This window comes from Actinia tenebrosa, unplaced genomic scaffold, assembly GCF_029948245.1.
Source record: "Actinia tenebrosa isolate PJP-AT-01 unplaced genomic scaffold, QUT_ActTen_1.0 PGA_scaffold2__45_contigs__length_23673736, whole genome shotgun sequence".
Lineage (NCBI taxonomy): Eukaryota > Metazoa > Cnidaria > Anthozoa > Actiniaria > Actiniidae > Actinia > Actinia tenebrosa.
In genome coordinates this window covers 3405685-3427159 of record NW_028292579.1, presented here as the reverse complement: position 1 = coordinate 3427159, position 21475 = coordinate 3405685, and the positions used below count along the sequence as shown (strand labels likewise).

Here is a 21475-nt window from a genome sequence, read left to right as displayed (position 1 = left end):
GATCAAGCCGGTGAAAACGTGAAAATAGTTAAGTAAGAAGGAAGCTCCCTCTCAACACCAAGCAAATGCCCGCGGAATTTCAGTCAGGCAAAGTTATTAGAATAACTGATCTTTCTGGGAAAATTAGTGTTTTTAGTGCTCTCTCAAAGCTACTATCTTGGTTTAGGACTGTTGCACTTCGGCTATTTTGCACTTCTGTATGAAAGGACAAAGTATGCCGTATTCGGAGAAGATTATCTCCCCATAAATTTAGTAAAAATATATAATTTAATACTTCAACTAAAAGTTCTAAGGCACAAAAGATGATCGTTTAATGTTTGATTACGAAAGACCTCAGTTTTTTCTTGGAGCGAATTTTGAAGTTCACAAATTTCACGCTCTCGCGTTCGGTTTTTGACCAAATTTGTTTTTCGCTCAAAAAAAATAAAATTAAATTAAATAAATAAATTCGATAATAAATTGTACCAGTGTACTAGCCTAATTGTAGGCTTTCTTCAGGTAAAGTTTTAGGTAGGTTTGCTCGATCCTTATGCGGACTGCCTCTTAAACATATGCATGTCATTTTGAAAGACACGATATGGAATTGTATGACTGTTGTTTCCTAGAAATAAATACAATTCTTGATTCGGTTTAATAACAATATCAAAGTGTCATTCTTAAGACAAAACATGAACGCCATTTTGCAGAACTTGGCACAACCGGTGTCCATCAAAGAGTATTTATTGATTTTGTGCACAGTAAATCCGACAGTTTTGTGTCTTGTCCACATATTCTCCAAATATAACTACTAACAAATATAGAATCCTTTCCGTTTTACAATCCTCAACTAAAGTTATCCTTCATAAAGCACTTTTCAGCTTCTACCTTGTAACAACGCAAAAACGAAAACCGGTAAGAATTTGCGCGAAATACAATTTGCAACTTTCCAAAAACCTAGTGTCCAATTATTTGGTTTTGGTCGCCTGTCAATCAAACTTTAAATCTGCATTTCGTAAGCCACGTGTAACTCGGAAAAATAATGTTTTTTTCCCTAGCGCTTAAAAAAAATTATTTTAATTTTATATTTCATCTTCGTTTGCAGTGTTCAATCACTTTTAGCCGCCAAGAAAGAAATTAAAGATTGTAGGATATATATTCTATAGTACATCTATTAACAAACCTATGGGGTATTCGATGTTCGGTCGCTACCTCCCTTTACTCTAGTTCGCTCATTGGCGCCACCTTAACTGAAAACTTAATTGCGCTTTAAGACTGAATATTTCTTGCAAATATAAAACTCTCAAAACATTCGCATATTGATATGTAAACTATTTTTCTATATTCATAAATTTAGAAACATTGAAATTACAGGCTTTTGATACTTTTCAATCTCTATTCAGTTCACATGGTTCGATCTGTTCGTGATATTATGCAATGTATATATAACACCTCCTGCAGAAATTAACGCTCGGTTCAAATAATGGTCTAGACGAATTCCCTTTCCCAACCGCTTTAATAACCAACCTGTAAATTAAAAAAAAGGTTAGTATTTGGCGCATGTTAGACGGACATGCTGGTCGGGTGTGAACAGCAGACATGACGTCCATACAGTTAATTTACCGGGATATTCATTTGGTGATTCATTCTACATCAAAAAAGTTCTTAACGAGTTGTACTCCATAAAACACTCTAATATTAAAGCTATATATGAGTAATGAAGAATGCGAGAAAATCTATAATATTTTGGTTTGAAATAATATGTGATGTAAACAATCAGCTTCTTGATAAGAAGATGTCTCTTGCGTTGCTAAGATACTAAGATAAACAGCAGTCGACTGTAACTATAAGTAGTCCAACGCATGCGTCACAGACCACGTGGTTTAAGACTGACTTTTTAATGAATGACAGTCGTGATGGAAGTTGAGACCCCGCCCTTCATTTATTTAAAGGGAATTGCACGAAGCATATTCGTTTGTTGCTGGAAAGTGTCCAAGTTGTAAGGTAAAGGTTTTCGTCCTTCGCTTAAAGTATGTGTTTTGTTGTTTTGCCTCATGTTTGCTTCAGCGTCTGCTTCCCTTGTGCTCATTCTCAAACGAGTCTAATTCGTATTTTTGATTAGTTGTTTTTAGCCCTTGCGACTGTTCATGCTTGTGATGGCGATTTTTATCCTGAACATTTGTATGTATGATCAGTATTTTACATTTCACGTCGATAACATTTTGATTTTGATTTTTTGCAAGAAGTATGCATTGCAAGCACGGGTGGTGTAGCGGTGATACATAGCGTTCACCGGTCACCAATGCATAAACTGTACATTCGTTTACCGTTCGCGATTTACAGACGTGGCATATTGTGCTGTACACGTTCAATTGCCCCATGTTGCTATTTTACGTCGAACTACTTGCACTTTATTGGGTTCCCCTTTTCTATGTATGATAACGGACTGCTTACCTTCGAATAGAAATCGTTCGGCTAAATTTAACTGGCAAGATGATGTATATATATTTAAAACACTCGCTTGCATAAAAGGTTGTAGTATACATTTATGTGTATATACACATATCAAATGAGATGCAAACATAGCCATTCCACGGAGAACTCGAGGAACCCGCCTGCCTTAAATTTACATACACAACACTTTCTTTTCATTTGGAATATATTTATTTATTTTTACCACAATATTATAACATACTATTCTTAAAGTTTCTTCATTACAATCCGAGAAGTAAAAAAATGCTAGTCAATGTTTAATAGCCAAATAGACATAAAAGAAATGGAAATAAGGGTCTACAATGTGTGTTAGTGTTATATCTATTTTACAGGATAAATGATCATGACTTAACCAGTCTAGCTAACAGGCCTTCCACCAAAAGAATTCAAACACTAGAATGACTAGGATCTCTGCAGCTGATACCTTTGCTCCATCTCTTACCAAAATTTTCGAACAATCAATTTTAACAGGTATCTTTCCAACAGGCATTACAACTGCACCCTTGAACCATTTCTTCAATCGTGGTCACAAGATCAGCTTTATTGTCTCGAGACCGAAATGGTAGCTCAAAGTGGCTGCAATTTTCCTTTAGCATCTTGACCTTGAATGAAGATACCCTTTTCTCCTGTTTTAATGTGCAAAGATTATATACATCAAAAATAATTGGATGGGTTACACCTATTTTGTCCAATACAGTTTGCCTAGTGTCAATCAATTGCTCATCATCTTCGTCACATGCGTATTCCTCTATATCATCTTCATCGTCCATGTCCTCTGACTCACTTTCGATATTGACCGTTGTTATCAATTGACCATCTTTGATTCTCTTGGATAACCTAGAAAAGAAGCCTTGTATCTATGATTTAGTGAGCCATTCTGCTCTTTAAAACTTTCTATCTCCGTCTTCTGTTGAGGCTGCTCGCATGTCCTTTGTCACCTGTGTTATTTCCGTCCTGTTTCTTGCCCGATGTTAATTTTCATTATCAAATACTGGCGTACATTCGTAGAGAACCTTTTACTACTACATTTCTTGTGTAAGTGCCCAGCCCATACTTAGGGGTGGGTGATTTGTCTTGTCGTTGTTCACTGCACCTGGCGGTCTTTCCTCAGGCAAAGAAAGGATTTCAAAACGATGAACCCAGTCTTTCTTTAGGTGGTCGTACAGGCTTTCTTCGATTGGGTGAGATACCATGCAATGACCATATATATTCAAATGCACCTCGAGTTCAGAATGTCTTTCGAATTCTTCAGTACAAGAGGGGTCTGGACATTTTTTCTCTGGGCATAAGTTAGCCATTTTCTTAGACCCAAACGTGCGTGCATTTGTAGGAAAGCTTTCAACCACTTCTTTCAGTCCTGTGGCTCCCTGTTAACCTGTTACGATGTTTTTTTAGTGACAGCAATTTCCCTGTTCCTATGTTGAAAGCTTTCCACACTCCGTTAACCCATTTGTAGTGAACTTGAAGTTATGTAACTTGCTGTAGTTGTTGATCTTATTTATTTCAGGCGTTTTGTCTTCTCCTCTATAGTACATACAGTAGCAGTTGTTCCATTTACGGGCCTTTCCTTTAAAGCAGTGTGCATATCTTGAGCTGTTACGATGTCATGTCCTTCAATACAATAACGTGTAATGGATGCCTTTTAGTGGACATAAGATCCTGTCACAAACATCTTTGCCGGATTAGGGCTAGGAATGGTCGTATCTTACTACCTCTATTCCTTGTCGGTTTCCAAGGTCACATAAGGACGATAACAACATGTTGTTGTATGTTTTACTTATCGATGGATTGCGTGTTTTGATTAACGAAAATAGGTGCTCGATGATAGATAGAACTGCGTACCAATTTTGTCGACAACTATTGAATAAATGAACATATGAAACAACTTCAAGATCATTGGATGATGATCTGGTTACGACGCTGCTTACGTGCCAGTTGATTCCTCGTTTTTCATTAGTGCCATGCGGTCCACATATTCTCGTTTTGCAAACTATTCAGTCTGCTTTTCTCGGTACTTTATGGCTGCAATAGAGCCCTATATGGAACTTAAGGTGAATTTGATTAACCATATTAACTCTGGACGGTTGAATATTACTGACGTAAGGAGCATCACGCGGTCGCGTTGTTGTTGGTATAGTACAAACAGAGTCAAGTACGGAACGGCCGTTAAAGAAGTAAACGCTCATAGGCTATTCAAACCGTTTGACCTTTGGAATGAAAACGTCTGCATTACAACAGCGAACGAAGGAGCACGGACGCAAGATAAGTAAACAAGTATAACGTTGATTTAATTCAAATAATCGAAAGGGGAAAAAACCCTATAGAAATCCAACCACATTCGGTGTCCTAGTGCCCTTGGTTAGATTATTGTAGATTTGAACCCGTTGTACTTTGAATCCAGGACATTCACTGACTTCAAAAACTTAATCGAATCCTTTCTTAAACAAAGGAAATACTGTTCTTCGAATTGAATTAGTTTTGTGATGGTTTGAAGGTTTATAATATCGATTTTTCTATCCGTTTTTTATCTGTCTGAAAACCAAACACACGAAAAATAGAGTTGGTCACGCGGTTCTGTAAAGCCGCGTCACACTTGTCACGCACTTACCACTCAATTTATTTAAATGCATTTTTTTAGTCATATTAGAGTCCACCTGAAAACCATGCAATGCTGAAAAATGTGTCTACATGGGGTATCTCCGATTATCTTGATATTTTGCACAGTTATGTACTTTGATGTGATTATTAAATGTGTGGAATATCAGACGAAAATTTTAAAACGCCGAGAAGATATGGATGTCGAATGAATCATGCCCAGACCAATTATGCAAATTACTTGAAATTAGAGCGAAATTCACAATAACAGTTCTCTAAAACTACAGCTCTTTTCGAAATGGAAACTTATACAAGTGTAGTATATCTATTGAACACTACGATGAAGGTATCAAACTATCATTGCAGTTCGAAACAAAATAATTAAGGTAATTTACGATTAAGTCGTTGGAATCGAAATTTGAAACAGGTATTTTTGGCCTAAAATAAACATCGTATATTCTCGCTGCGGCGGGCTTCTAAAAGCACGCAGTTTGATTTTCTTTTGATAATAGGAAACAAGTTTGATAATAGGAAACAAGTGCACGAAAAAATATTTTTGTAAAGTATTAACTGTGAAGCATGAGAGTACCGCAAATTACGTGATCTAGCGATTATCTTACACAACGAGCTAATGGCTGATTACAACAAAGATAACTCATCAAATGAAAAACCATTGCAAACCAGTAGTAAATAAAGGAAAACAATCTAGAAGAAGTCAGATATTTAGCTCTGCTACTTACTGTTTGTGAGAGAATGATACAACATAAACAAAGTCAAAAAGCCATACACCAAAATACAGTACACATTCATTGATCTGGACGTCTTTAGATATTGATATATATCTTCAATACAAGAAGTTTAAAAGACATTTGTTTAGAAAAAAATCAAAATTCAACAAATATAATTTTCCAAGCGGTACTATGGCCATTCAAAGCCGACCATTTCATGTTTTAAGCTGCAACATCATATTATTATTACATGTGCGACATCATTTTTAAATGTTTGCTAGAGTCATCGCAAGGTCCTCCCAAAATACACTCTAGCTCGATCGATTAAATAAGTCACAAAGTGAGCTTCCTCAAGACTCTCTCACGCAGATTATATCTCTCGGTCGTACGCAAGGCAACTTCGACGTCTTCCTCTTCTTCTTCAGTTAGAGGTGCTGGTGGTAACTGACCAAGTTTTTTCATCGCCGCCAGTCTTGAAAAATAGCTGGTGATCTGCTGTACCGTTAGCCAATCATCTTTATCAAAGACTCGTTTCCCGTTACTATCACGCATGGAACGCATTCGCGTCGATGTTTCTGCTGGCGTCACTTTCCTACCTGTGTCCTCCCCAATCAGGAACTGCCCTACAAGGTAGCTCTTCACGTGCAGTGGAAATCGGTTGCACTACTTCGATTTTTTCAATTCCCAGCCGGTCACTAGATCAGGAACATGTACTTCTTCTGAATTAGAAACCGAGCTAACCATTGGTGGACACGAGGGGTTTTGAGGTTTTAGAGAAGTACATTTTTGAGCCCATTTCCGTCGTATTTGATCATACTGTGATTCTTCGTGAAGCTTGAATTCATGCTTTCCAATATCAACGTGCTGTTTAAGATAGCGACTGCAGCTATATGCTTTAATACATCCTTCTTCAGGACAATAAAACTTGACAGGTTCTTTGTCTTTTACATCAGGGACATTTGGCTCATTTTTTGCAGCTGGACATGATGAAGGTTCCACTATAGTTTTCTTTAAAATGCCAGACGTCACTTTTGGTTTAAGAAATGGCTGCGTTGCAATTACGCCCGTCTCACCTTGAGGACTGCCAGTCTTCGATATTTTCATACCCTTTCCGATATTCCACGCCTGCCATACCGTCATTTCTCCATCAATGTTATATTCGAATTGTTTAGGCTTGCTAATGCCTTTTAATTTAAAAGGTTTCGTTGCACTTTGTATCTTTGTATCTAGCTCAATTATAGCAGCTTGGCATCCTTTCAACCCTCCATAGGAATCAATAGCTTCTTTCAGATGTTCAGCAGAAGTGATATCACGACCCAGTAGGTAAAAATAGTTATATATTAATTAAAGTAAAGTAATATCACCAGCCATATTCCCTGCAATAGATTTACGTTGAAAAAAAAAAAAAAAGAATAAGTTGTGTTACCTTCATTCAAATATCTGTTAATATGTGCCTTAAGTGGTGCAATATTTCTGTCGCAGACGTCTTTACCACTATTTGCCTCACTGAAACTGTAGTTCTTCAGAATCAGCCCTTGTTTCTTAGCAATGGTATGGATACTTGTGATTAAGGCAGCATTATGATAGCAACCAGCATTGTCGCTTCTCAAAAATACTTCTTTGAGGTTTGGCAACGTTTTTGGAAGCTCATGATTCTCTAATACCGACAGCACCGAAAACCAATCTTGATTACACTTTTCTAAAATATGAACGAAGGTGCGCACCTGTGAACAGTAGCAAACATGCATAAAATCATAAAATCCAATTTGTTGTATTTGTATAAAACGCAATTCATTGCATTCTTACTAAAAGACAAATAAAGTACCTCGAAGTCGTTTTCTCTGTTACTAGCTGCTTTTGTTATACAGGCCGAAACGTGCCAACTAATTCCCTTTTTCCCAAACCAATCGTTCTGGGTTTCACGGTTCCTTTCGAGGGAGCCATTTCATCGCCCAATCCATTATGATCAAAGTCTGTTCGTAAGCAAGGTTGTCAAGAACTTTTCTTTTGGCCCTTTCTTGGTTGATAGCCCTGACAATGTGTGATTTCCAATCTAGGATTTTCCCTGCTGCTTTTTCAGCATCATGTTTTAGCTCTTCTTGTTGCTCTGGATAACTAGGAATAATAAGGTTAAAATAGTTATTTGAAGCACCTGTAGATAAGTCCGGCTATTCTCTATGAATATCGTTACGATAGTTCCTTTGCAGCTAGAGGTCAAGTGACCTCACCTACCTTAAATCAATCAGCAGTGCCAAACTGATGCCCAGAAATGGAAAGGACAGGTCGAGTTTAGTTAGACGACAATTGCTGATTTGTTTTTAGGTAGGTGAGGTCACAAGACCTCTAACTGCAAAGGGTCTATCACTTAAAGGGAAGAGGGAAGAAATTATACCTTAAAGATCGAGTGCTGATTAAAAATGAAATAATAAAATATTTATGGTACTCTGTTTATCATCGAAACATATTGTGATGAAGCAAATTGAACACACCCTAAATGTAGCACTGAAAACGATACAAAACTTTGTTCGCAGACACAGGCGCTCGTTATATAAAGTTTTGACTATACCTGTATGAAATAGGCTTTGAGTCGAGCTCGGAAAATATATCTTCACAGACGTCTCTGCAGTCCTGACACCGATCGCATAGCATATCATGATCATGTTTACAATCTGACTTATACTGATTTTCATTTGAAGACAGTGCGAATCGTATACAATGATCAGCACAGGGATTTTCCTCGATTACATGGAGTTTGTAATCAGCTTTCAGGTATCTCTTAGCTGTTTGAATCCTTTGTATGAAGTTGTTGGCATGATCAACAGATAAACCTGTATACATAAGTAAAAGGGGTAAGAAGATCTTATGTAAGCCACTTAAGAGTCAGAAAAGAGGGTCGTAAGATAGTTCATTACGTTTGTTGTAAAATAGATGTTTACCGAGGGATGCCATGGTATGTATGATCATTTCCATGGTGTCAAAAGCTGACGCTCCTTCAGTCGCTGTGTTGTCTAGTCCTGCAAGACTTTTCTTCTGAGACGATGCACATACCTATGGGAAAATGCATTGAGATCAGATATCAAATTATTATACGTCATATAAATAAATGAATGAACGGTCGGTCTGTCGGTCGGTCGGTCGGACGGACGGAATGGATGTAGGGAGGGAGGGAAGGAGGGAGGGAGGGAGGGATGGATGGATAGATCAATAAACGTACAAACGAATAAATGAACATACACACTGCATGAAAATTAACCATAAGCCTGGACTCCGCAAAAATCTGTAGCCTAGTAATTAGATAATCCGTCTAGTACGCAGATAGCCTGCGTAGGATCATGCGTTCGATTTCTATTTGGAGCTCAGATTTTTGGTGTCACGTGCCCCTTATGATTTATTTTCATTTAGTGTCTTTTTTATTTAGAAATAGTTTAATTTCTTTCATTGAAAAGATATAATATTAGTTTGATTTTAAATGCATACCTTTAAAATGGAAAAGAGCGTCGATCGTCCAAGTGGTGTAAAGCCTTTTTCTTGGCAATATGATTCATAGAGCCTTACCATTCTTGAATTTATCACAGTCCGAACCATGTTTGGTATTTCGATTACTTCTCCATTCGACAACTTTAGCTTCCTTGTTCCGTATGCCACGTCCTGAAGATAATAAGGGCTGCTGATGAAATCTATAAAATGATCGACTTTCTTTTCATCTAACCGATAACGAATCACAGGGTTTTTTCCTTCGCACAAATTTCCAGCGACTGCGTATTTTCTTGCTTCGTCGATTCGCCATGTTGTTAGTCCAGGAACCATTGCCTTGAGTTGCGTTTTGGTGTAGTGCTTGACGAAGATTGACAACAATATCAGTTTGGTGTGCCGTGACGTGGCACCATTGTATAGTGAAATGAGCGTCTTCATGACATCATTTTCAGGTCTGTCATCAATTGTTGAAGAAGATGCCGTTATTAGCCCGAGAAGTTCTTCAGACTGTCCGGGCGCTATGCATTCAAGAGTTGTTGTGACTACTTCATTGGCCTTTCATTTAATATAAGAACGAGTGCTTATGGCAACTTCTGTTATGGCTTGGTTTAGTTGAAATCGCACCGGGTTCACTCGCCCGTCACTCAAACTGGTAATTTGTCGATTCAGGGTTTGAAGTTTACGGTTTGGAAGGGGAGTAGGCATGTATTCTTGATCAGATTGGTCAGCCTGATCATTCAAAGATAAAGACTCTGTTTGACTGACTAACTGAGACACTAGTGACGTCAAATCATCATGCTTGTTTTCTAACTTAAAGTATACCCCTGGTTGCGCCTATAAATAGATACATATATGGATAGGACTTAAGCTGCGTTTACACCATACCGGACGATAAAAACACATGCAGACATACGAACCTCTGTTCGCTTTGTTCTTGTGATGGCCGCCACTTCGTCATCGCTGTCGGCTAGGGCTAGGGGAGGTATAATACCTTTCTCTTCGTTAAGGCTACAGGCTGAGTCTTGCAACTGGCGGGATAAAATGTAAACAAGACAAAAATTAAATGGACTAACAACCCTTCTAGATCTGGCACATCTGCATCTGACTGAATGACTGAATGACTGACTGACCGACTGACCGACTGACCGACTGACCGACTGACCGACTGACCGACTGACTGACCTACCGACCGACTGACCGACTGACCGACCGACTGACTGACTGACTGACTGACTGACCGCCTGACCGACTGACCGACTGACCGACTGACTGACTGACCGACTGACTGACCGACTGACCGATCGACTGACTGACTGACCGACTGACTGACTGACTGACTGACTGACTGACTGACTGGCTGATTAAACATGGGATAAATAAAATCATACCTCCGATACTGAGCCCTCTAAAGTTCTTCTGTGAATTCCTAAACATTTCATGCAAATCCCTGCATGAAACAATGGTAAATAACGTTCTGAATTAGCTTTTTCATAAATTTAATTAGCAAAACTGAGAAATAAAGTAAATAAAGCAGTACCTTGACCGATTTCGCACAAAATCCCCCAACTTTCAAATATTTCTGATGACAGTCGCTTTGTTACGCCTCTCACCGGTTTTTGTTTGCTGTCGTGAGCTGGATGTTTGCATGATTTGCTTGGACGCCATCCCAGCCCAAACTGATCTCTGTGGAGTGGGCATATTGTGAAAGTGTCCACATCTTCTTCATTGAATAATCCCGCTCTGAGAAGACACAACTTCCATTCCACGTTCACATCATTCGGTGAAGTCTGGAAGCAGCCTTTTAGATGATTTGAGACATTATTTGTACATGATTTTAGTGGAAGAAAAAACGTCTGTTTGTTGTTTCGCCTAGAAATCCCACAAGATTTTTTCGAATATTTTTGGAAAGAGCAAAACGCCATTGCATTATCAGAACCAAAACAAGGTTCTCATATAGTTAAAGAAATGATTGAAGGATAATTAACTATCGATCGATACGTCGCTTTTAATGTCTCCACTGTTAATGTATGCAAATTTGGTGTGTATTTAAATACGTCTAATAAAAACACATTCGAAGCAAGAAGGTCTATAAGAAGTCTATAAGATGTATTAAAGAAATCTAAAAAAATATTATAGAATCTTAAAATTTTTCAAGTTCGTCGTGATTAGATGAACAAGCTGGATCATGTAATAGTGATGATGATAAAGTTAGCATGAACCGAATCAAGAGAAATTCCGCGCAACCAATCAGAGACAACTATTCTCACGCCTGAAATGAACAAGATATTTTGATTTCGATCCTGATCGATCGTATCAGATAAAAATATTAAAATGTTAAAGTATTTTTGAGTTTGGTTTATCGTATGTGAGCGTAGTTTTGTTTATAGCAACATAAAGTTAAGTGGATGTCGAACGAATAAGGGAATTTCTTCATCGCTTGCGATCGGAATGAATTCGGCCCGTCGTAACTTGATTAACGGAAGTTAAAACTCTATACGCCTAGGTCGCGTTACTTTGATAATAGGTGTATTAAAGGCGATTTTAAAAGTCATAATATTGTTTTCGTTACAACAAAAATGCAATTAGATCACAGAGATATAAATTTGAAATTAAGATGAAATTGTATAAAAAGCATCGATCGACACAGGTTCTATTTTTACCCAAATTAGCCACCAAAACAAAGTGCCTTATATTTGAGTCAACGAGCACAGAATATATATGTGTAAACAACAAATCTAAATTGCGAACTTGTATTTACTATTCTTACACGATAAAGGTTTTTATAAATTATAATATGGCCTAAGTCTACGCCGTTTTTTGTTTGAAAATATCGTCATGGACGTATTGTTGGGTCACGTGACACCTAACAAGCGAAATTTCATCTATTTGAGATGTAATTTTTCCTAGAAAAATGAGACCTTTACAAAGATTTTTTTTGCTAAACAGGTTGCCCTATCATTGATATATCGGTGATAGCTTTCGAAGTCAAAGGAAATGAAGCCGCATAATTGAACATAGCTCCTTTCTAATCTATATTTTTATAAGCTCGAAAACAACTGCATAATAGCCATAATTCAAAAATCTACAGAACTGTCAAATTTTAAATACTTAAATTTTTATTTACTTTACAATGCTTATAAGGTCACAAGTCAGTCGTGGACAAGATATGAATTCTCTATCTAAACTGTAGAGAAAATATGAGACCCTCAAACGTCAGCAAAATTTTATGCTAATTTTGGCCGTTTTGAGGTTAAAACATTCAAACAGCTGTAACTCCAACGCTTTTTACTCTAAGCTCAAACGACTTTGCTTGAGTAGTAAGCTCATCAAGATGTACAAACAAGCTACGTTTAAAGAAAATCGGTGAGGTACCATGTATACCTGCCTGCATGGTTCTCACACGGACTCGCTCTTAAGATACATTCATTTATGCACATATATTTTATAAAGTTATAACACGAGTCGTTTTTTACAGCGCAAAAGTATGACCACACTTAATGTATTGTCGTACTTCTATTCACGGGCGTTCGTACGCTAATTCAATCTATTTGGTTGACGTACTTCAGCCATTTTGAGAAAGGTCTACTGAGTTATGGATGAGTGTGATAATACTTTTACTAGTTGAATTATTTGACTGATCAAAAATAAAGGCGCCAATTAAAACAATCAATTTTGGAATGATACGGAAAAAAACACCTCGCTCAGTGTCTATTTTATTCTTTCAGGAAATGAAGTCTAACAGAATACTCGTTATTGGTGCCGGGGTAATTGGTGCTACTACAGCATACGAGCTACTTGAAAAAGGGTGAGACTTGGACTGCACTTGGCGTGCCATTTATCCTACTAACACCTCTTTCCTAAAGTTTTGCGTCTATATTTCCCGGCCGGTAGAGCGTCAATTATTTACAAACGGAACCGACCGGACGCTTGAAAGTAATTCCGGTTAGAACACAACTCTCTATATAACCTTGTTTCAATATGTCGGTGATACAACTGCGATGTAACCGCAGGCACTACCCGGGACGCCATTCCAATGATGGAAATGTAATACCGGCACGGCAAGAAGTGGGCAAGCTAAAAAAAAAAAAAAAGACAAAGCAAACAAGCAACTAAGGAAGAAAATCAAAAAGAAATTTCTTTTCTTTTAATATATATTTTTTACCTAATAGGTATGAAGTCATTCTTTTGGCAAAGCAGTTTGCTCAAGGTGACTACTCCGTAACTTCTGAGGTAGCTGGAGCACAGTGGGAATATCCACCAGGGTTCTGTGGTCGTCATAACACCGACATCAAACTGGAAAAGCCAAAGGTTTGTTTGATTTACTTATTCTCACTGCATTTCAAACAGCATCATCATCATCGCCGTCTTCTCAATCATTATAGATAATCATTATGACTGATTATCTTCATCATCATCAACATCGTCTTCGTCATCTTCGTCGTCATCGTTGTCGTGATCGCCATCCTCTAAATCATCATTATCATGCATCATAAGTTTATAATAATATCAAATTTTGTTGTTATCGTCATCCTTATCATCAGCAACCGATCATCATCATCATCATCATTATTTGTTTTCTTTTTCTTTCATTCTATTAATTTCCCCAATTAATCTGTAAAAAGAAAAGGTAAATACATTTGACACATAAATATATTTCATATGTTTTTTTTTTGCTGATGACCCTTCCCTCTGAAGCCCAAACCTCCCTAAATATTTCCTTAGTATCCTTATTGTTCATTCAGAAATGGGCTATGGTTAGTTATAACGAGTTTAAGGCTCTTAGCAAGAACAGCAGTCAAACAGGAGTTTTTTGGCGCCCAATGTATGTTCTGTTCCAGCAAAAGGTATGGCCCAACCTTATTTTGAATTAACTAAAGCACTCTATCATAGTAGTGTGGCAATTCAGATGGGTGGCCATTACTTAGAGGCGGTCGTTGTGAGGTCTCAGTTGGTTCTGACTGCCAAGTGAAGCACTTTTAAGTGCTATTGAAATAAATCATAAGTATTATACAGTACAGAATATTTGGAATATTTAGAGTTTTCGTTCATGCCGACTTTACACGTCTTTCTTGGAAAGCTTCTTGCATCTACTGATGTTTTTTCTTTACGATCTTTATATAAAACGGTTATTTACCCATCAGAGCACGCGTTTTATTTGAATTATTCTATAATAATGTTTTCTATTGTATAATTAATAGCTAAACAAAATCTGTGGGCCCAGTTTTTTTGCTCATTTTATTTCTAATATGATGTACAATAAAAAAATCTGACGATGGCATCCCTTGTCATGATCGTCCGTAAGACAGATTTTTACAAAATAGAGTGCAACCCGCAATAAAAGCGCAATAATATAATTTACACTATTTATCACTAAACCGTCAGAATGCTTAAAATTTCCCACTCTTTTTACGGTAAAAACGCGCGTCGACGTAACCTTGGAAAAGTGTCAAAAATAAGTGTCATATTTGACTTAAAAAAATGAAATTCCTTTTTTTTCTAGTTAACATTTAAAATGTGCGTTAAAATCTAGAAATTTAGAATGTTATTGTGAAACAAGTGTGGACTTGAAGCCTTCGCGTTAAGTGAAATTCTATTCCAATTATACAAAAAATGTGTAATTTCGAATTGAGCCCATCGTCAGATTTTTTTTTATTTTTTCCTTTAAAGTTAGGTATTATAAAGTGCTTTCAAAAAACGAATAGTAGTTATTATGGATGCATGCAAATGAGATGCAAATGAGACAACCAGCATTGCATCGGCCCGATTGCCTCACTTGTATGGCTCTTAAAACAAAAGAATTTATCATTGCGGACTCAACTGGAATAACAGCCATTAAAAAGAAGGGGTTCCTGATTTGTTTTAGAAGCTATAAGAAATTAAAAAGTTTTATGACATTTGTTGCTTATAAAAATTTTGGAATAACGTCACCACGATGAGCGTGACGTCCTTAAGGGCAATACGGAAGGACCCAGACCCAGACGGCCGGGAGGAAAATCCCAACCTTGCCTGTTACCTATTGTTTTGTTCAAGTCCTTTAAAAATAGTATACTTTTTGTATAAACCATTCAAATATTGGCTGACAAGTGGAGGAAAACGAGGTCACCCAGTTATTAAAATGAAAGATAGTAACAATAGAATATATTAGTCTTAAAAGATATTAAAACCCCATGGAATGCGTTATCTAGAAAAATTGCATTTGATTATACAACAGATGGAAGAAACACCTGAGCAAGCGCAAAAACTAAAGGAAATGTCCAATATACCAACTTTCCGGCATTCCGCCAGCCTCATCAAAGAAACAGGTAAACTAACTTAAGGTTAACTCAAAACCATTAATTTGACCGATTACTTGGTTGAGCCTAAACAATTAAACCACTCGCCCTCATGGTTTACTAGTCAATAACCCAATCCAAGGTGCCCATTCGGCTATCAGCCTTGTGAGCTATAAATTGACTCGTAGACCATTCGGTTTGCGGGTCTAATCTTATAATCAGTCGGTTTAAATTTAACCCACTCTTTAACCAAATGTATCAAATTAGAAAATAATGTAATAATGGGTACAAATAAAGTTCTTCTTCTTCTAAACAACACAATCTAATCCTAGATTAAAATTTAAACCTCTATTAGGCGATTTAATCCAGGTTTAGCGTGAACAACCGGGCCCTGGTGTTTAAGCGGTACCTATAAGAACAGTTACTTCAAATTTTACGCCAGTATTTGGAACACAGGTAAATACAAAGGCGTTCTCTACGTCGCCCGAGCTGCATGTGGATATTTCAGTACATACTAGATGAGCATTCTTGAGAACCTATTGACAAACAATCTTCGAGCTACCAAGTTTTGTAGATACAATGGAACAACATACGGGCTAATCAAGGTCGGGGCAGGGACAACTCGCAGATTGAATTAAAATTCAGCTTGGTTATGCGGACGAAAATTGAAGAAAAACCCTTGAATCAATGCAGCCTTCGACGTACATTTCACATGAGACGGATCGTCATGAAGGTCGGATTGACGATTTGTCTAACCAGATGTCATTTTGTAAAAATAAAACAGAGGAAGTTACCGATTGCAGACATCGATTTTGGAAGGACACTAGACCAAATGCTTTGAAAATTTTAAGTGCCTCGATATTTATTTGCATATTCAAGATAAAACGTCTGGTAAAACACAGGTAATGGGTTATTTGCGTTATTTTACAAAATGACATTCCATATACCGGATCGCAAAACCTCATGATGATCCGTCATATACTTCGAATTTTTTTATTTGCACATTCAAAGAAGGAATTTCTGTAAAATATTCCCTGTGTTATTTCTTCCCGTAAAATATTGGTATTGGGTTCTCTGTGCCTTTTTTTTTCACGAAACGACTCCCTGCATGTTAGACCACTTCGTCAAACCTTCCTGACGATCAGTCCCATGTCGTATGTACTTGACAACCCTTTACAACTGATTCAGGTATCAGTACGACTGATTTTGTTCCTGTTGTTGATGCCTATTGTGTGCAAGCTCCAGCCATCGATACCGTGGTCTTCATGAAGTGGATATACAATGAGGTACGTCATTATCCAATCTAATTTTAAGTAAGTAATATTTATCAAACTCATGAATAATCAATGAGGAAAACACAACAGAAATCACGACCTTGAAGAGTGTCGTAAATCTGATACAAAACTGTGTTCATTTGCATAAACTTTAAGTTGGATTTTCTTGGCCAAACTCACTTTAATTTTGAAAATTTTAGTGAAACACAAAGGAACTAACCTAGACGTTTGATAAGTCATATACAGTATTTGTGTTCGTGTTGTATCAGATATACATACCACGAGCCGAAGGCGAGTGATTGTTAATCTGATACAACACGGACACGAATATTGTATACAGTGGAACCCCGCTCTAAGGACACCCGCTTAATAAGGACACCTTTCTATTAAGGACAGGTTTCAAAGTCCCGACGAAAGCTTCATACATTTTCCGTTAAATTAACCCGCTTTATAAGGACACCCGTTAATAAGTACAAAGCACACATTTCTAGGACCTGAATGACAGTTTCCATACAAAATCAACTCCGCATTAAGGACACTTTTAAAATTTGAAGACGTCTTTACAGTATTTGTTTATTGATATAATGAGCTTAATACGGATTATATTGTCAGTTTTTGCGTATCAACGGACCACACACTGATCATTGCAGTATAGTTTCCTATTACTGACAGTATAATGAAATAGACAAAGCTCGCAATACCATTGCAATGTCATTTTCCAGAACTCAACTCAAAATGAAATTGTACAATGCAGTTCAGTAAATGCGAATGTAGTTCTTGTACGGTCATGCACTTTTTGTTCCAGTTTAGGCTGTTATATTGAACATTGTAGTTCAAGCTTTACAGTACAGTAAAAATAAATGGTTAAAAATGTGTTTTCAGCTGTTTTTCTGACACCTCGGTTAATAGGGACACCCCGTTAAAAAGGACAGTTTTGTCCGTCCCAACCGTGTCCTTATTAACGGGGTTCCACTGTATTACTTATGAAACGTCTAGGTGTATACATTCATGTTCTACTATAATTTTAAAGATAAAATTGAATTTGGCTAAGAAAATTGGAGAGTTAAAGTTTATGCAAATCAGGACGATTTTGTATCAGATATACAACCTCCTCCACGGACAATGATTTCTATTGTGTTTTCCTCATTGTTTATTCATGAGTTTTATAAATTTGATTTACAAATGTTACCCTGCGTGGCGTTTCTGGCAGGGGACCCAGAGGAGATGGAGAGAGGGAACGCCTGCCCGCGAGCCTGGTTATTTTGAAATACTCCCCATAATTAGTTATGCATGACCAATTGATTTGCACCAAGGAATTTAAAGGAAGTGAAATTTGACTTTTGGTAAAAATATTAGCCACACGTGGATTTCTTGCTTGTCAAACTCACAAACATGCCTGTCTTTTAGCACGTCTTATCTTCACGATACACGAAAAGTTTGTAGATTGTGTATCAATGCAATTCTAATGTTAAATTTGTTATATTCCTAAAGAACGGCACATTGTCATCTGAAAATTTATTCAGATGAAAATCAGAAAATCCCGTTGAAGATAACAAAGCGAAAGAAAAAAGCGATACTTAGAATACTTAGATACTTAGCCAGATAATATTAAAAAAGCCCGTCGTGGAGAAGATCCAAGTTACACTGTGCGACAGATGCGACTTCTCCAACTACTACTAGTAAAAGGTCTGTTTAATGCCAGACAAGCGAACGAATCATCGTAACACACTTGAATATTGATGCTCTTCAACGGACAGATCACAATAACTTGCGAAGGAATCTTTTTCGTTGTTGTGTTCCTTTTGACGAGAAATTGAAAGATCATACCCTTACCAAATCCCGTCGGAAGAACAGCCATCAAGTCGCCACCGAAAACTAGCTGTCTCGCAACATTTTTCTGCTGGGGTTTTTGATCTATTTCGATTTTGCTAGTGATTTCGATAATTATGTTAAAACTTTCTCGAACAGTGTTTCACTAAAGTCCGCCATGTTTAATATAACAGTGTGTTACATCGGTCAGACATTCCTAATTTTTGAAGGAATTATCAGCTATCAACCACAAATAGTCAAGCAGTGCCAATCAGCGATCCCGTCGTCCACGAACGGAATATTAAACAATAACGAGGCTTGCGAAAAGGCGTTCCTTTCTCCTCATTCTCTCTATCTCTCTCCCCATTTCATCTCAGCACCCAGCCAGGAACGCCTACCACGCAGACTATACTAATATCTGTATGACAATTTTATATATTAATTCCTTATTTCAAATCAACCAACGGCGTGAATGAAATCGCATGAAAAACATTAATAGCTAAGTAATTGTACACTTGAGCTACCACCACGATACGAGCCTATAGGACGTAGGTGTTGAAGATCTAGATATGAGATGCGGCTTCAATAATAAATTTTAAAATGCACATCTAGAACTCTTTCGTCGTACCATATCATAATTTCACCGTTTTTCTCGTCATTTGTTAGTGCCGAGTGAAGGGGGCGAAATTTGTCAAAGGCGAAATAAAAGGCAAACTGATAGAGCAAATCAAAGATCTCAAAGAGAAATACAATGTTGATTTGGTTATGAATTGCACCGGTGTGGCAGCGAAAGAACTGGCAGGAGACGAGAAAGTCTTGCCACTCAGAGGTAACACTTACGAAGAAATTTTATTTTTGCAAAGATAGTTTAATACTCTCAAGTCGTCATCTTGATTAAAACGACGTGAAACACTAAAGGCGGCGAAATACGGGACACAAAATCATGCTAATTGTCGCGCAACATTATTGCGTTGCAAGTTGCAAATCGTTGTTGAGCGTTTTTCACCCCTAACCATCAGCTTGTCACGCAACAAAATCATTTGTTGCGAGTTGAGAAAGTTGTTGCGCGAAGTAGAGCGCCAGTCAACTTCGTGCAACATGTTTGGTTTTTGTTGCTTGTTTTTCATCAACACAAAACGTGTCACCATAGTTAATAGAGGTGTCACACTATGGTGTCACGCAACACTATAAAAGTGTCTCGCTGCTGGCTGGTCCAGAGAAGTCACGTGTCCTGGTCCGATCAAAGTCCAAACTTACGCTAGGGAGACGCGAGGGCAGAACATTTTGCTTTGAATGTAAACAAACATTATTGGAGTAGTATAGGGGATGGGGGTTCCAAAACAGTGACCACCCGAGGTTTACCCGCGTTTGTAGAACCTCGGCTTACGCCAGGAATACCCGCATCCCATGTCTACGTAGTTAAATATGTTAGTCTATATATGGAGTGCGAAGATTGTAAAGAATTCGTTTACGACTTCTGTATAAAGTGCCTGAAACCAAAGTTTGTGCCCCAACCATCAAGGAAGCTTGTTTGTTGTGGTAAGAAGATGCAAATAGAAGATGACACGTCAGCACAGTGTTACGAGTGCGGTAAGAACATTTCGCAATGCCGTACCTTGTGCTACCAGGGAACAATATTACTCTAACGGAGGTCGTAAGGAGACCCCATACAAGAGAATAAGATACTTTAGGGACTGGATGAGTCATATCAAAGGTTATCGCCCCGTCTACCTTGATAACGAAGTAATGGAGATGATTGCGCTTGACTTAAAAGAACCAACACCACGAAGCTTAAGGAAGACATTGAAAAAATTAAAGCTAGGGAAATATTACAAAGGTATTCCCTATCTTTTGTCTGAAATTACCGGCGAACCTATTCCTGAGGTTTCCGAAGATACTATGAGAAGGGCCGAGTGGATGTTCTGTCGGCTGGATAAGGATATTCCTTATTATCCTGACGCAATCTATGAAATATTCCACGATTTAGACCCCAATCATCCACTGTTAGCATGGATACCCCAACGTTGACGTGAATTGAAATCCAAAGTGAATGTTTACTGAGCGAGCTTTCTTTGGAGCTCTTCCTTTGCTTCTTGGTAGATCTTCCTTCGAGATTCCTCGGAAAGATCTCTTATGATCGTTTTTTTGTTGTTCAATTCTTCGTACTTCTTTTCCTCCGCCAGGATCAAAGAGAATTCCACGTCGTCTATCTTACGGTCTACCAGAGCTTTGGAGACTAGATCGGTAATAGTGTTGGCCTTCGCCCTAGCAAGGGCTATCGTTGTTTCGTGTTTGGATATTTTGTTGGACAGTTGTCTGATAATGCCCGTAGCAATGGCGGAGACAATACCGCAGGCCGCCCCAACGCCGGCCAAAGGAACGCCTACGACTACTCCAGGGCCAGTAAGCGAAGTAGCGACGCCGCTGCCCGTTAATGCGACAGACATGGACCCGGTTGTTATCGCAATTTTATGCAGCGTGCTACGGGCTCTGGCATATTTTTTCCTGACGCCTTCGTAGTGTTTTGTTTGTTGTTCTAAGTAAGCCAGGATTAGGTTCGCTTTGTTGAGTCTGAAATTCTCTGCATCCGCAATGGGTGCCGTAGTGTGATAATTGGGAATATCTGGGTACATCTTAGGTGCTGAAGGTATAACATCCATTATATATACTAATGTACGACGCTTTTGGGAATGACGTCGGGGAGCAGCCACATCACGATAACAGAGACTACTGGAATTGGAGAGCATTTAGGAAGATGTTTCCACATGCAGACCCTAGTAAGTTCGAAAGAAGACCCGATGGGATTTACTTCGACGGCTCTTGAATGTACAGCAATGCGGACTTGAGTCCAAAT

At 38.0% G+C, this 21475-nt stretch overlaps 1 protein-coding gene and 1 pseudogene across 5 annotated transcripts in view; one reads left to right on the top strand and one right to left on the bottom strand.

Moving 5' to 3' along the window:
• The first annotated feature begins 1916 nt into the window (after positions 1 to 1916).
• The window catches only part of LOC116300457 (uncharacterized), a 36382-nt gene continuing 16823 nt past the window's right edge, over positions 1917 to 21475 (top strand). Inside the window, exons 1-7 of one of the 4 annotated variants that reach the window (XM_031709336.2) lie at positions 1917 to 1980; positions 12992 to 13071; positions 13436 to 13574; positions 14009 to 14110; positions 15478 to 15568; positions 16727 to 16824; positions 19288 to 19450. In XM_031709336.2, the coding sequence (XP_031565196.1) occupies positions 12995 to 13071; positions 13436 to 13574; positions 14009 to 14110; positions 15478 to 15568; positions 16727 to 16824; positions 19288 to 19450 (670 nt within the window). In that variant the 5' untranslated portion in view covers positions 1917 to 1980; positions 12992 to 12994. Of the gene's footprint in view, positions 1981 to 2137; positions 2158 to 4498; positions 4744 to 12991; positions 13072 to 13435; positions 13575 to 14008; positions 14111 to 15477; positions 15569 to 16726; positions 16825 to 19287; positions 19451 to 21475 lie in introns of those variants that run through there. The other 3 variants (XM_089034380.1, XM_089034378.1, XM_089034379.1) reach the window with 3 other exon arrangements.
• On the bottom strand, positions 5966 to 10964 carry LOC116300458 (uncharacterized; annotated as a pseudogene). The gene is made up of 9 exons (XR_016120366.1): positions 10877 to 10964; positions 10655 to 10713; positions 10184 to 10294; positions 9270 to 10100; positions 8729 to 8840; positions 8359 to 8620; positions 7618 to 7907; positions 7215 to 7516; positions 5966 to 7104 (listed from the first exon to the last, which is right to left on the bottom strand). The product of XR_016120366.1 is annotated as an uncharacterized LOC116300458 (transcript).